Source organism: Ochotona princeps, chromosome 28 (genome assembly GCF_030435755.1).
Source record: "Ochotona princeps isolate mOchPri1 chromosome 28, mOchPri1.hap1, whole genome shotgun sequence".
Taxonomy (NCBI): domain Eukaryota; kingdom Metazoa; phylum Chordata; class Mammalia; order Lagomorpha; family Ochotonidae; genus Ochotona; species Ochotona princeps.
In genome coordinates, this window is record NC_080859.1 from 6,462,503 (window position 1) to 6,478,874 (window position 16,372).

The 16,372-nt window shown below is 40.3% G+C and overlaps 1 protein-coding gene across 4 annotated transcripts in view; it reads right to left on the bottom strand.

Annotated features, from left to right (window-relative positions):
* The window catches only part of TMEM161B (transmembrane protein 161B), a 50,516-nt gene that overhangs the window by 20,462 nt on the left and 13,682 nt on the right, over positions 1-16,372 (bottom strand). For 2 of the 4 annotated variants that reach the window (XM_004586214.2, XM_058656399.1), the window contains exons 2-3: positions 16,263-16,366; positions 2,349-2,432 (exon numbers count right to left, since the gene is read on the bottom strand). In XM_004586214.2, coding sequence (XP_004586271.2) covers positions 2,349-2,432; positions 16,263-16,366 — 188 coding nt within the window. Of the gene's footprint in view, positions 1-2,348; positions 2,433-3,312; positions 3,618-16,262; positions 16,367-16,372 lie in introns of those variants that run through there. The other 2 variants (XM_058656401.1, XM_058656400.1) reach the window with 2 other exon arrangements.

Consider the following 16,372-nt stretch of genomic DNA (forward strand, 5'->3'; position numbering starts at 1 on the left):
ACACTTAGGATCCTCCCACTCTCACATGGTTTTAAGATAACACCTCTTTCTGTAGCCACAGAGGAAAACAAATGAAGGGCACGTATACTGGTATATATTCAGTATACACATACACAGATGTGTACACAAATACTCAAGTATATATAAATACATCTGTACATATTAAGTCAAAGTTGAAAAAATACATTAAAACTCACATACATGGACAATCCAGAAGCATGAAGGCTAGCTGTTGTGTTGCATTTACTGAAACTCAGATAAGGGAAAATACAGGAATTTTTCACACTCATTTGTATCATTACCAATTTAATTTTTAAAGACATACAAATTAGAACATAAAACTGAAAAACAACATTAATTCAATACTGTGAGGCAATTTTGCACTTACTCTTGATTAAATATCAACTGGGGAAACATCAGTAAAAGCATGTCAACAAGTTCGACAGTAATGTTGCTACTGGGAACAAGATGGCATCAGCACATCCTACTGCACCTGCACAACAGGTACAACACAAACACTACTGCAAAACTACAATTTTTAATGTATCTAAGAATCAAAACGCTTACAAAAGGAGAGTCATACTAAATAAAACCAAATTTTACAAATGTTAGACATGATAGCAGTAAAAATGCAAAGATAAAATAGTTTAAAAAAACAAAGGGCCCGGCGGCGTGGCCTAGCAGCTAAAGTCCTCGCCTTGAAAGCCCCGGGATCCCATATGGGCGCCGGTTCTGGTCCCGGCAGCTCCACTTCCCATCCAGCTCCCTGCTTGTGGCCTGGGAAAGCAGTCGAGGACAGCCCAGGGCTTTGGGACACTGCACCCGTGTGGGAGACCTGGAAGAGGCTCCTGGTTCCCGGCTTCGGATCGGTGCGCACCGGCCCGTTGCGGCTCACTTGGGGAGTGAAACATCGGATGGAAGATCTTCCTCTCTGTCTCTCCTCCTCTCTGTATATCCGGCTTTCCAATAATAATAAAATCTTTAAAAAAAAAAAAAAAGCCCAGAAATTAAAACCAAACCTGGATTAAAATTCTGGTCCTTCAATTATGATGTGAATTTGCAACTCACCATCTCTGCTCAATAGCTTATGGTTTAACAAATTAAATTACTAGGTAATACTCAGGGTTGTTGTATGGACTCAATCTATGTGCAAAGATGGTTTGGAAACTATAATTTTCAGCAGGAATTATTTAGTTAAAAAATTCTTCTAAAATAAAGGAATCAATACTTTAACGAAATTCACGGTGTATTCATAGCAAGTGAACGAGTGACAATTAGAAAAGATGATCTTCCCAATTTTTTAATTTCATGCCAAATAATAATTTGTTTCAAAGAATTTTTTTAGTACCTACAAATATATTAAGCCAGATGAACATAATTTTTATGATACACATGAAAAGTGTGGTGACAATTTGTAGCCCTTAACGCTTTATGCCACTCTAGAATGAAGATATTTAGGCAGAGAACACCTAAGAATTCCTTCCGGATCCCAGCAGGGATGCAAAACAGCTGGCAACAGGCACTTTCCTCAAGAACCAATGTGAACTGAGAAGCGTTAAGGCTGGAAGGATTCTTGAAAACATCTCCAGAGTCTCATTTCCCAGATGAGGTTCCTGGGTTCACCCAAAAACGCAGTTCTCTTTGAAAATTCACGTCAGCAACCGACTACTCAGGGCTAAGTGGGAACTGTCAATATGTGTATACAGCCACATCTTGTATTTTAAACCAGAGGCCAAAAGCAGGTCAATTTGCCCAACAACACAGTAAGACAGCAAAACTCAAAAAATAATCCAATCCAACCGACATTTTTCAAGTGAATTCTGTGAAGGTTGTACTCTTTTTAAGAAAACATTTATTTTTATTTTCATTTTAAAGACAGAGATATCTTCCACGCGCTAGTTCATTCCCCAAATGGCTGCAGTAGCCAGAGCTGAATAAATCTGAAGCCAGGAATCAGGACTCCTTCAGGATCTCCCACATAGGTATAGGGGCCCAAGCACTCCTCTGCTTCTCTCCCAGGACATAAGTAGAGAGCTAGAGCAGATGTGGAGCAGCCAGGACTCCAACGGGTTCCAAACTGGATGCCAGCAGTTCAGGTGGAAGTGGTATGATAATAGTCATACCACTTTCATCATTAAAACACAGAATAAGGTTAACCATTTGTGAGGAAACTAATCACTGTTTCATACTTGCATATCATTAGTTACTGGATTTTCGTGAATTTTTAATTTCAAATTATCAACCGTTTACGACATACTTGGCAAATGATGCTTTTACCAAGGCATAAACCATATGTACATTAACTGGATTAACATTTTGCATTTTCTAAGTACAACATTATAACTTACCTGTCTTTCTTGCTTTTCCCTCTTTGCTGCTTTCCTGCAAGAATTCTTAACTCCTCTTCTGTAGGATGCTGATACCACCTCAGACTGAGGGGGAAAAAAAACAAAACAAAACACCCTTCTAAACAAAGCACTTAACATCGCCAGGATTATTCATTGTACACACAGTTGTTGAGTCCCTTATTTGTGACAACACTGTAGGGGAACTAGTGAAAACTGTTATGCAAACTAGTTATTGCTGTGTGTACCACAAAAGGCTTCAGCCCAATACCAAGCACTTACTGGATGCCAGACTGCCTGGTTGTCGGCACAGCCTTGCAAGCAACGTTGTATCGACATGCACTAAGATCACATGGGGCTCACTAGTACAGTGCATCAGATGCCACCTGCAGACATGCAGGCAGGGGCACACTCACCCTCACCTGAAAGGACTGGTGGTGACCTGAGTTGCTGAAATGCTCTCACTGTCACACAGTCTTTCACTTCTCTTTCCATTTAGTTGGAGAATTCCCAAACTGTGTGTATCTAACAGTAAGAGCATTATAAAATTCTTTCCTCTTGGCTGTACCTACACTTCTTTATTTAAGGCCTCAGCAAGATCTGACCATATTCAATTTCACACCAAATACCCAAAACAAATCACATACTCCTTCTGGAACAAGAATGGACTCATTCCGGATTGCACATCTCACCTTGTAGTTCCACTATCTACCAGTCACTTAAATCTGATACTCAAATCTTGTCTTCCATGTGCTTTTCCCACACTACCATCAATCCGGGGCTGCCACTCCTAAAATGCGAGAGTGCCTGCTTAGGCTTCAGCTCTGCCCATCCTCCTTGGCAGCTCTGACCTCTACATACACTGTCTTATCAGCCTCCCTGTTTTTCTCTGGGCAGGCTTGCCACCGAATCTATCCAGCCCGCTGTCAGTTATTTTTTCATAATTGAAATCCTACCAGGCACACACCTGTTTAAATCTTTTCCAATGCTCCTCACAGGAGAAAGCAATGGGAAAGGCAGCAAGGCAAGGTCCAACTGCTGTTGTTACAAAGGGAGAAACAGATCGAAGTAGTGCTACATTTTTAATACAATATCACAAATTCTAAAAAAAAAATTAGAAACTAGAATTCTATTCTTGAAAACAATAAAGAATTGGCAATTTGAGTACAGACTGGATATTTGATTATACTAAACAGTTATTATAAATTCTTTGCTCTAATAATGAAATTGTGGTCAAGTTTTTTCCAGCCCATATACTTCAGAAACATTCTGCAAATCTATGACTGCAATAATGTGTTTGATATCTACGACAAAAATAATATGCTATGGGGAAAGAGTTGAAGGTGAGTGTATCTGTATATCTGAAAGAAGTTTGGCTACCAGCTACTAACTGTGATAGGTACACACAAGAATTCCTTATTTTTTTTTTTATCTCTTCTGTAAGGTTGGGAGGCCCAGTGTGTACAGAGTGTGACACCTGCTCCCACAGCTCCTCATGACCTGACCCATCTCCTCCTCTTCCCTATTGGAATGTGACACATTCTAGCCTGATTAAATGACATTTACTCCACACAGATCCTTTCATTTTTTTGGTACTTCTGCATATACCTTTTTTTCTGCTAGTGAACCCCCTACCTGACAAATACTTATCTTTTTTGTTTGTTTGTTTAAAGGCAGTCTGCTTTTAGTACAATAAAAACTTGAAGAATCTTCATGAAGTCTGTAGAAAATGCATGTTAAAATAAACTGTGCATAGATTTTAACATTGTTTTTTCTCACCAATATCAATCCAGTAATATTTCTGAATGGGATCTGGTTGCAGGCACCAAGAATACTAATTTCAGAAGAGACTTTATCAGAGCAACATGAATTCCAATAACATCGAAGAATAAACATCAAATTTATGATGAAGTTTGGATGGAAGAGCAGTAAAATCAATGATGCTTTAGCACAAGTTTAGAGGGACAATGCCCCAAATAAATCAAGCTTACAAATGGGTAACTTGTTTTAGGAAGGCAATGTTGAAGCCCACAGTGACAGATGACTACATCACACTGGAAGGAAAAAAATTAATGTTGCTCATACCCTGTCTGAAGAGAAGTGAGGGTTAACAGCAGAAGCAATAACCAACACCACAGACGTTTTAAATGATTTAAATCACACCACAATGACTAAAAAACTAAGTGGAGCAAATTTTCTGCTCTATGGTTGCCAAAATTGTCATGCCCAGAACAGTCAGACAGAAAATATCAGGATTTCCAGGGGAAATTTTAAACAAGTGGGATTAGGTCCTGAAATATTTCTTCCAGTATGATCCTGAAGACAAAGTGCAAACCAAGCAATGGCTACCAAGAGGAGGAAGGCGTCCAGCATTCAAAGCCAAAGTCATGACAAGCTATCGGGAAGGGCCAAGGCATTTCACTTGCTGACTTTTTGCAGGGTCAAAGAATGATAAATCTGTTTGTTAGACAAGTGTTCTGGGGAAAGTCAGCTGATGTTTTCACAGAAAACCGTCTTGGAAGGTTTTAGCAGAAATCTTTTTTTTTAACTTTTTCCATTTTTTATTATATTTTTGACAATCTTTACATAGTTAATTGGGGTAAAAAAGTCCAAGGGTGACAGGAGAGTGGGTAAGAGCAGAGTTCTTCTATCACAATGGTCCTGTTTGTTTCTTTCAGCTAACAAGGATAATCCTACTAGAGTTAAACAGGAAATAACCAGGCATCCACCTCACAGCTCTGAGTCTTCTTTTTGTTTCAAATCTTAGAAGGAAACAAACAAAACACCCTAGATGGGTTAACTCTCAGTTCTTTAGTGGTAGACTAAATGGCTGGTATCATTAACTACAAAGTGTGTTAAACTGGATGGAGCTTATTCTGAGAAACTGCTTGTACTTCTTCATTTCTACAATTTAATTCCATTTCCATAAAATTTTAGAAGTCCCCATGGTATCTACTTTTTGCTCCCAGATCCCTGCACGGAGTTCCGGAGTCCTCTGAATCATCAGGATGACAGGGTTATCTTCGTCATGCTGCTGCGTGTGCTCATCGCTCTACCCTGAACCCCACCCCGCTCCAGGACAGGGGCTCAGCACCACAAGCACAGGCTCGCGACTAGAGTCGGATCCTTCTGCCACCCAATTTCAAGGGAGAGGAGACGAACTGGAGAGTAAGTTCAATTATTTATATCAGTGATATGAAATCATATCTATGTAATGGAACTCCTTATTACCCCCTGGACACCACAGTTTAGGGAACTTCCGGGCTGATCAACTCACTGATGTGCCAACGATGAACTCTAACTCCACGGGGGTGGGGGGAGGGGAAGGGTGTGGAAATTCTGTGCTCCTCCTAGATCTTACCTCATATATTTTCTTTACAATGAGACTATAACACAAGTCAGGTGTTCTCTGAGTTCTGTGAATCAGCCTAGAAAACCAGTGAATGTCATGTCATGGTGACCACCTGAATCTGTTGCCCCTGTACCTCAGAACTCAAGAACTCGTGGCTGGTGGCTAAGAGGGCAGCATTAAGGATCCTGTGCTAACTTTGGGTAGTTCAGCATCCCAGGCGTCAGACCATGTGAGCTGAAACAGAACAGCACCCTAACCAAAGGATTTTAGGACGTCCTTGTTCTGTGTACTTCAAAGCTGGTACAGTCACTGGCATACAGTAAGTGCTCAAAAAGGATCACTGAAGCCAAATAATCCAGTTCTCAGTCTAATGGTCTTAAAGTAAAACATGTAACCCACCCATAAAGGAGGAACTTCCTGAAATTTCTAGAGTCCAGAATTTTAACTTACAGTCACGGCTCGTTATTCGCGGTAGTTATGGTCTACAAAGTCGCCGTGAAGCGGAACCTTGCTCCTACGGGAAATATAGGGTTAGGTTCCTGGGAGCCTTTGGTTACAACATTCTCATACACTGAACAATACATAGCCTCGCTCAATGTGTGCTTCTGTTTAGAGACACCTTATTTTACATCCACTGTTAACACTGAATTCATACCAATAATGTTACCTCATGCCTGAAAAGTTATCTAATGAGTACAATCATAAAACCAGCATTTTCCTGATTTCCCTGAATTTCCTCAGCAATTTCTTTGTGTATGGCACATCACATCTTTGTGCTGTGGACTACAACCCAGTAACTCAGCATTGTGATTTAAGGTCAGTTTAAGCAAAGAGCTCACCACCAACAAACAAGAGATGCGAAGAAACACAGCCAATATGGATCTTGTTTCCATCTCAAGTTCTGGTAGGAAAGCAGCGTGGCCTTATCTGACCACATCTGGGAACATGGAGACAGGACCACCCCAATTTGTCAGCAACCCGGTTATGTCCATGGATGACCAGCGAAGCTGGTTCCAAACAGATAACAAATACGCAAACTGCAAATACAGAATCCACAAATGTACATTTTTAAATCCACATTTAAAAGAATACTTAAGCAGGAAGTACTTTACAACAACTAATATTAGTTGCTGCTCAGCTTTGAGAAATAATTCATAATCAGTGAAAGATTTGTTAGTGTGAGAAAACTTAGGCTAGCTTAGAGTCTTTTAATAATGAAATATATTAAGACTGATTTTCTAAGAGCTACTTTAAAAAAATCAACTTTAATATTATTTTGCAAACCCATTTTTCTAAACTGGATTACATTTGCTATAGCTCTAACGGGTAACCCAGGGTCATCTTCATTAGTAAAAATTACCATTCAAAGCTGAAATCCAAGGATGTTCGATGCTTTGAGGACCACTTACTTCTAACCTATTACTCACTTGTTCTCTCTTGCATTCATTCACTCACCCCTTACAGAGAGCAGAGTTCAGACACTCGGATACACAACAGAGATAGAATTATCCCAATAAAGCCAGATGGAATAGAATGTAACCAACAACAACAACAAAAAGGTATAAGTTGTGATATTATATGAAAGAACAAGTGATGAAAACATAGACTGCGTAAAGAAAACTTCTAATCAGCAACCTAAAGATTGCACAAAATGCAAGAAGGAGAGAACGTTCCAGGAAGGGAACAGCATCTCCAAAAGCCCCAAGGCCAGGAAGAACAGAATACGGCAGCGATGTAAAAGCCGTACAGCAGCAGCTTCAAGGACGAACACAAGAGGAAGGCTGAAGAGATGAGAAGGAAACATTACGAAAAGCCTCAAAGTTTGTAATGTGGAATTTAGATGTGACGCTAAAATAATGATCTATCAGGGAGAAGACACTTCAACTTGAATTTTAAGGTCTCTGTTGTTCTGTTAGCACGAGGCAAGAAAGAACAGTAGAGAAGTGACAATTCAGCAGGTCTTGCTAAGGGTAGAGAGTGAAAAAGTGAAGAACACAGGGTGAAACACCCACACTGATGACTTGGAGACAGTGGTATAACTTCTGATATGGAAGACAACACGAAGAAATCAGGAAGTAGATTACCAAGGCCACCAGGTATTATAACCTGGAGCTCACGTAACTGTGGTGCCTTCTTCCATAAGCCAATCAATCAGTCCAAAAGGGTGCATACATATTTGGGGTTATGGGTCTGGGCTTGGGTTCTGGTTCCAGGAGTTGGGTAAGGCTGAGGTAGGCATGCGTCAGGTTTGAGGAACAAGCATTTAGTAAAATGTGGAGCATAGTAACAGCGCCAGGCAGTGAGAACAGGCTGAAGTCAGATCATGGGTTCCGAGTAAAACCCAGTATTATTGGTTGCATGATTTTATTTCATCAGTGCCTTGTACGCAGTTGGATCCCAAACTACTAGAGTCCTCACTGTATATTGCATTCATTTCAATTTTCAGCTTTTGCTGGACACATACCTCAGCAAAATGACCACCTGCTTGCAAATGCTGCACTATGCCTTTTTACTATAGGCTAGAAGAGCAAATATAAGTTTGTCACATTTCAGAGCAGGTGTTTGTCCCGGCTGTTAAGAGGGCAGCTGTGAGGATGCCCGTGCCCCACACTGGAATGCCTGGGTTCAAATCCTTACTCCAGATCCGGACACTTGTTTGCTGCCAACATGGACCTGCAGATGCAGCTCTGACAGCTCAAGTAACCGGGTCCCAGCAACCCAAATGGGAGACTTCACCTGAGTTTCCAGCTACCGTGTTGGTCTCATCCATTTGCAGCTGTTGCAGATGTTGAACCATGCAGATGGAAATCTGCTGCTATTTTTCTCCATCCCTCAAGCAACCTTTCAAGAAGCTTATGGGCCCAGCAGCGTAGCTTAGCAGCTAAAGTCCTCGCCTTGAAAGCCCCGGGATCTCATATGGGCGCCGGTTCTGGTCCCGGCAGCTCCACTTCCCATCCAGCTCCCTGCTTGTGGCCTGGGAAAGCAGTCGAGGACGGCCCAAAGCTTTGGGACCCTGCAGCCGTGTGGGAGACCCGGAAGAGGTTCCTGGTTCCCGGCATCGGATTGGCGCGCACCGGCCCGTTGCAGCTCACTTGGGGAGTCAATCATTGGACGGAAGATCTTCCTCTCTGTCTCTCCTCCTCTCTGTATATCCGGCTTTCCAATAACAATAAATCTTTAAAAAAGAAAAAAAAGCTTATGATTTAAGAGTCTATGTAGCAGTTATTAATGGTCAGAAAAATACAATGAGAAAAAAATTTTTGTTAATGTGTTGATCAAAAGTAGAATGATGTAAAATGACACATAAAATGTATCACAACTAAGGGGGAAAACATTAATATAAAATATTAGAAATTGTAACACAACTTAAAGTGATTGTCTTTGGGTTTGTACATCACCTCTTATTTTTACCAACTTGTCATTTTTTTTTTAATTTAGTATAGGTCTACCTCACAGTTTTTGAAATGGGACAAAATAAACTTAAAAAGCTCCAGGCTTGAGTTTGGCCAAGCGCTGGTTGTTATAGTAATTCAGAGAGTGCAGCAGCAGATGGAAGGTCTTGCCCTAGCTCACTCTCTTTCCCTACCACATTTTCTCCTTGTCACTCTTTATATCTACTTATAAAAGAAAAACAGACTATTAATAAGATCTCACTAAAAAACTGAAGCTCTTACACTTAGACAAATTAATTTTGATGTATCTCGTAACATTTACTTTGGCTACTCAGCCACTTTTTTAAACTTATGTTCAGACTGTCAATTACTCAGTTAATATAACAGTATTATGCTACATACCTTAGTAAACTATTTAAATAATCATCCAAAAATCATTTCATCAACACTGAAGCAATATGTGCTGGAAAATATAGAATATATTAACCCCCACTTTACTTTTAAAAGCTTGAAAAGAAATGTGACTTACAGCAAGCCACTTCAGAAACTTTAGAAGTAAAACTCACATGAATTTAAAATGAAAATCTGAACATGGGCACATAAAAAAAAATCACTGACCAGAAAATTTAAAAAACTTTAAATATAAAACTTGATTTCAAGGTACACAGCACAGGTCACTGCTATGAACAGAGTTGTCATCGAGTCCCACCCCCGGTGAGGTGGTGATGGGAGGCTCAGCCTGCTCCCCTTCTGCCAGAGGCGGCTTACAAAGAAGGGACTCCCTAGAACCCCACCACACTGCATTCTCATCTCTGCTTTCAGGCTTCACAACTATGAGCAAGTTTCTGTTGTTGATCAGTCATCCTGCCTACAACACCTTGTCACAGCGACCTGAACTACAAAGACAGTCACTCAAGACAACCTCACAACTTTCTCCATTCTAAATCTTTTTAATATTGATCAGAAAAAAAAACCCTTCAGAGAAAACAAACAGCACTTAAAATCTAGACAGTCTTTCAGAACAAGAAGCAAAAATACCATTCTCTTGCTGTTTGTTGGCAACAGTAATATTCTGGAACTGGCAGTTAGGACACCAAAGGATTCAGGCATTCCATGTACGGGAAGTAGCTGAAGGCTCACACTTTTTCCTTAGGTCACAGGTCCCACTACTGCGCATTTGAATAGTAGGTTTAAGTCACCAAGGGAACGGTTGGATTGTGGGATTGGGCAACATGCAACAGAAAACAGGCAGGAAAAGTAACTGAATGAGGGGGTGTTAACACATCAGAGTAAATCTGACTAATATTGTCGATTAGGGACACATGAGGAGAAGGAGCAAAGTGGGACTTAGGGAAATAAGCATAAAATGTAGGAAGTTTGAGCGAAACATGAGGAAAACAGAAAGCGGGTTCAGCAAAGAGGCTACCATCCAGAAAAAGCAGTATTCTTCTCATGCAAAACCCACTATTCAAATGTACAAAGAACGCAGCCTATCACTTACCTTTCCACGGAAAGAGGAGCCAAGCAAACTTCAAAACAAAAAGTAACTTTAAGTACAATAGAAAGTAGATAATACTTTTTTTTTTGACCACAAATCATTACATGTTAGACATGAAAAAGAACATCTTTAGATAACAGAGGTAACTGTCAGAACAAGTGTTCCTTATGTTAGGTTAAGCAACTTATATGTAGGTCTGGAGAAATTTCTCAGGACATTGCTTTCTTTTAGAGAAGAAACACAATGAAAGAATTAGGTGATTCGGTCACAATTCTCTCAGGTTGCTAACACATTTCATGGGTTTAGAGTTTAAAAAGGTAGACTAAACAGAGATCTCACTACTCAAATTCTAGTTAGAGCAGGAATCCCTTCCATATCACCCGACAGTCACAAACACATGGAGAACAGGAGAACAAATAACATTTACTGAAATACAGACTGAGTATCTCTTATTCAGAGTACTTGAGATCAAAACTTTAGTGGATTTCAAATTTTCTTAAGATTTTAGAATACTGTCAAGTACTAGATAACATTAGCTGATTCATCGTCCTCTGCCTTCCCAGGAACAGGAGCAGGAAGCTGGGTGAGAAGCAGAGCAGCTGGGAGCTGAACTGGCCTGACAAGCAGTGGCTGAGCCTGCCACACCACGCCACCCAAACACTGCGCCTGCATCTTAACTATGATTAATCACATTAAGTCAAACACGAAATCTTCCTTATGCCATCATATCAGTCTTCATTTGGATTTTCGATTATGGATATTCAATATGAATTTTTTAATTAAGAAAACTTGAGAAATAGAATTTAAGATTCCCATAATTCAGAAATTGGGAATAAATTTAAACAGTAAGAGGAATTCTATTCCTACTCCAAAATTAAAACTGTTCAGGTATGACAGCCCCAGGGCCAGATGGGGAGGTGGACGAGCAGTCATAAACATAGTAAGCAGTTTCTCTCCTTAGGGAAGTGACGTATCACAAGACACAGTGGATGCCTGAGTCCAAAGACAGCACAGATAAATGCCACAGACACTATGTTTTTCCTGTATGTCCTTAGTTATTATAAAGCTTACTTTACAAATTAGGTACAGTACAAGATGAGCAATAACTAGTAATAAAAGTTATAACATGCAAAAAGTTACAGGGATGTAATCTCTCAAAGTGCTTTATTATTCCATACTCACCCACTTCGTGATGGCATGAGGTGATAGAATGCTTATGTGACGAGATGAAGTGAGGTGAATGACACAGGTAAGTGATGTGGTACTAGGCTGCTGCACAGCAGCTAACAGAACATAAACATCAGAGCAGCAGAACAGCCAACCTGATAAGCTAAGTGGATGTTAAAGAACTATAAACAACACGGAGAGGCTAGAAAAAGTGTTAGTTCATGCTTTGAATAGGAAGAGAAGATGACAGTACAAGTTTTTATCATGCCACTCTGAACAGTGCATGATTTAAAATCTGTAAATTGTCCCCCTTATAAATGAATTTCCACCCCCATATCCAGACTACAAGCCAGGAGCTGAGGGACTGCTGCATGAAATTAAAAACCAGACCTCTAAAACAAGAGGCCTGTGTCACTTCTCAGCATGTGGACTTGATCAAATCATTTAAAGCCCATTTTCTCATTTGCAAGAAATGGAGATATCACTTATTGTTGACAAAGTTTGCACTACTTAATCATTTTTAATTTCATAGTTCTAAATGAAACCTACAATGCCCAGCTTTTTCTGCACAGAAATAATCCAAAAGGTCCCAGTCATAATGACCTGTTTCTAAGCTTGACACCCAGGAACCTGCCGAAAGACTCACAAGCCACCTCTCTTATCCACTAACGTTGCTGGAGGAAGAGAGGAGCTGTGCTGGAAGGTTTGAACACCGAGGGCACCACTGGAGGACAGCTGCATCAGCTCTTGTAGGATACAGCTGGAGGGCTCCCAAGCCCTAACTTGCCAGTTTGCTCTGATTCCCGTCTGAGGAAACTGAGTGAGAAAGCTGTGTTCATTCCAGAGGTCATAACACACTCCAATGCATTTTCCCTCCTACCTGTTTTTTTTTTTAAAGATTTATTCATTTTTATTACAGCCAGATATACACAGAGGAGGAGAGACAGAGAGGAAGATCCTCCATCCAATGATTCACTCCCCAAGTGAGCCGCAACAGACCGACGCGCGCCGATGCGACGCTGGGAACCAGGAACCTCTTCCGGGTCTCCCACGCGGGTGCAGAGTCCCAATGCATTGGGCCGTCCTCGACTGCTTTCCCAGGCTACAAGCAGGGAGCTGGATGGGAAGTGGAGCTGCTGGGACCAGAACCGGCGCCCACATGGGATCCCGGGGCTTTCAAGACGAGGACTTTAGCTGCTAGGCCACGCCGCCGGGCCCCCCTCCTACCTAGTTTACAGGGTATAGATCCAAATGAGGCAACAAAAGGCTTTATGAAAATATAAAGGAAGTATGGATAGAACTATACCTCACTAAAAACACGTAATTTTTAAAAAGTTAAAAATATATAATGTTATCAGTCAGTAATACTTAAGAAAAACTGAAAATTAGTTAACTGTTTAAAAGAGGACTGGTTTTTTTAAGAAACCAGGTATACTTTACTTATTTCTTCAAGGTGCTAATTCCTTAGGGAAGTGGCTAATTCAGCATACCACAGTCAGGTGCCACTTCAAACTCTCCATTTCAAATGGACAAAGGTCAAAGTGAAATGTGGACAAGTATTAACACAACAAAAGGCATAACTTTTAGTTAATACGTGAACGCTCATTTACAATTTGAAGTTAAGGATACATGTGGCATAAATATGACAATATGTAGCTTTTTCTGAAATAGTCATGATTAATACATTGCCGATATCTATGTATCTGTTCACCTGAACGGTTTATTAAATAATTCTACTCAATTAGGTCATTCCCCCAAGCCATTCTGTGCTACCCATAGTTTTTAAAAAGCTCTTGTGTACCTCTCCCCTCAGATTCTTTTACACATTTAGAGACCCCAAGAAATGTGCTCCCATTTCTCTTTGTTCCATCCAATTTCCATCAGATGGTTTGAGATGAAGTTTTCAATTCTGATGTTTAGAGGGAGGCACTTGGTGCGGCAGTTAGGACCAGTTTGAGACAGGTGCATTCCCATCACAGCACGTGGGCGTTTGTCCCGGCTCCAGCACCCAATTCCAGCTTCCTGCTAATGCATTCTGTGGAAAACAGTGGTAACGGTCAAGGACTTGAGTCCCTGTCGTCTGTCTGAGAGAGCCACACTTAGTTCTGGATTCTGGGATTCAGCCTGGTTCAGCCAAAGCAGCTGTGGTGTGCTGTTGAGGTGTGAGCCACAAGATGGAAGACACCCCCCAAACCCAGCCTGCCTTCCCTCCAACTTCTCTCTTTTAAATAAATAAAAACTTAAAATCACTATTTTGGCCCAAGCAAAAAACAACTTCCAGATTTTTGTGATTATTTAAAAAGTATCCCATATCAAAGAAATTGATGAAATGGTAATTAGGTCAAAAAGCATCAATCAATGATCAGGGCTGGCACTGTGGCACAGTGGATAAAGCCAGCACCTGAAATGCCAGCATGACCATACTGGTTGCAGTGTGGATTCCACTGTCCACTTTCAGTCTAGCTCCCTGCTAAGATGCCTGGGAACGCAGCAGGAGATGGTTCAAGTTCTTGGGCACCTGCACCCACGGGCAAGACCTGAATGAAGTTCCTGGCCTGTGGCTTTGGACCATCAGCCCAACCGATCTCTTCCAGTGAATGGAAGACCATTCTTTCTCTGATTTTCCCTCCTTCTAACTTTGCATTACAAATAAATAAATCTTTTTAAAAGAATCAATGATCTTACTCAACTGAGTTGAGGAACATCACTCAGCAAGTTTTGACTTTCATGATCTCAAAAGGACTAATGCTAACTAAAAGGATGATGATCTTAAAAACACAAGACACAACAAAACTAAGGACAGCATAAAATCTTGATCTCCATGGCAACTGAGCATCAAATACAGCACTGATTAATACAAAGGCTAATCTGTTTACTCCATCAAGATCACAAAGAAAATGAATTCATGTTTAAAGGCTTTACGCTTCCTCAAATTCTGCATGTCAATTTCTTGGTGAAAGGCAAAGATTTTAAACATAAGACAGTACTTCAGTATTAAAGATAACTGGGCTTTAGATTTCTAAAGCGTTAGTTTTTATTGGTGTATACAAATTTTACAGATATATATGGAAATTAGAACATGGGAGAACACTTAAAATGCATACAGAATAAAACTAGAGGAAGATGGTCAAGACTTCGATAGCCAAAATGGGTGCCGAAGCCTCACTGGATCCCAAGCATAGGAACTAGAAATGTGGCAGCCTCAGCGGAAAAAAAAATTCTATTTTAATGAATGTTACATAGTTTACTTAATAAGATTACATTTACATATAATTAACAATAACCTGCACCACTGATGTTTACCCTTTCACAATCTATGGAAAACAGTTTTGCTAAGCAAAATAGGTAAGCAAGATTGCACAGGGCATATTAAGGCTAGACAGTAAAACGTGGTCACAGATGACTGATTCTCACTTACAAATCAGCCTGACAGAGGCATTCAACCTTATTAGAACTTTGGCCATTATAAACATGTATAAACAGCTATTTTTTCTTACAATCACTTTACAGACGTGAATGTTTCAGAGTTCCATAAAGGATTTTAAGTCTAAGTAACACATTTCTATATTTGAAAACCAATATGAAAGACACATCAAGAGTATAAATAAATGTTAAAAACAATAAATTCTATGAAGGAAATTCAGCTTTGTAGATGCACTGACCCTAAAGGCTTTTTTTGTCTCACAGTATCAGAAATCATTAGTGAGAGAGCTATCCATTACTTCCTGCCTTTAAAAGATATGAACCGAAGAAACTGGACAAAGACGAACAGAAGCTAGCTATTCAGAGTGAATGAATAACTGACATAAACAATTGTACTAATTTTGTCACTTACCTTTCATAATTACACGAAATTCTGCTGTGCATTTTGTACGCATGTATTTCTGGCTTTCATCTCACTACATCAACTATACTTAATTCATGTCCTTGGACTTGATTATTTTATCGTATGTATTTCAGCAAGGTAACTTCGGTCCTTTGTGGAAGGAGTGGGAATAGTACCAAGTTTTCAGCAGACACCAGTAAAATCCCACAGCAAAACTTCACCCTCCGTTTCTTACACAGCTTAAAATTCATTATGGTAAAACAAAGAACCCTTAACTGTCATTAAGACTCTGAATGAAGTTACCAACAGGACATACGAGTGGACTCATTTTATCAACAGTGATGAAAATCATTCGCAATTTATTTCTCACCCCTTGTTGACAAGCTACTGTAGGCTAACTGGAAGCTGCACAGCAGTCTTGGTGGCCAGATGCTGCTGGTAGGACACAGCAGAGGGACGGAGGGGTAAAGGGGACGGACTTCTTCCTTGTCCTAATGGCTTTGTTTGGGCTAAACAGATAAAACACTAATATCCCATGTAACAGAAATAAGACAGCCAAATTTTTTCCTTTGTCATATTTTTTACAAATAGGAATTATTTTAACTTAACTTCTAAGCAGTTAACCAGCCTGGTAAACTGTAGATTGAAAGTGCCAGCCACAATCACCCTATCCTTGCCTTACCTGCCATTACAGAGTAGCCACCGAGCAAGAGAATAGTGAGGTATAATCTTCTGCAAGACACTGGCCATCACCATGGTAACGACCAGCTGTATACCTATCACTCCCTGTGT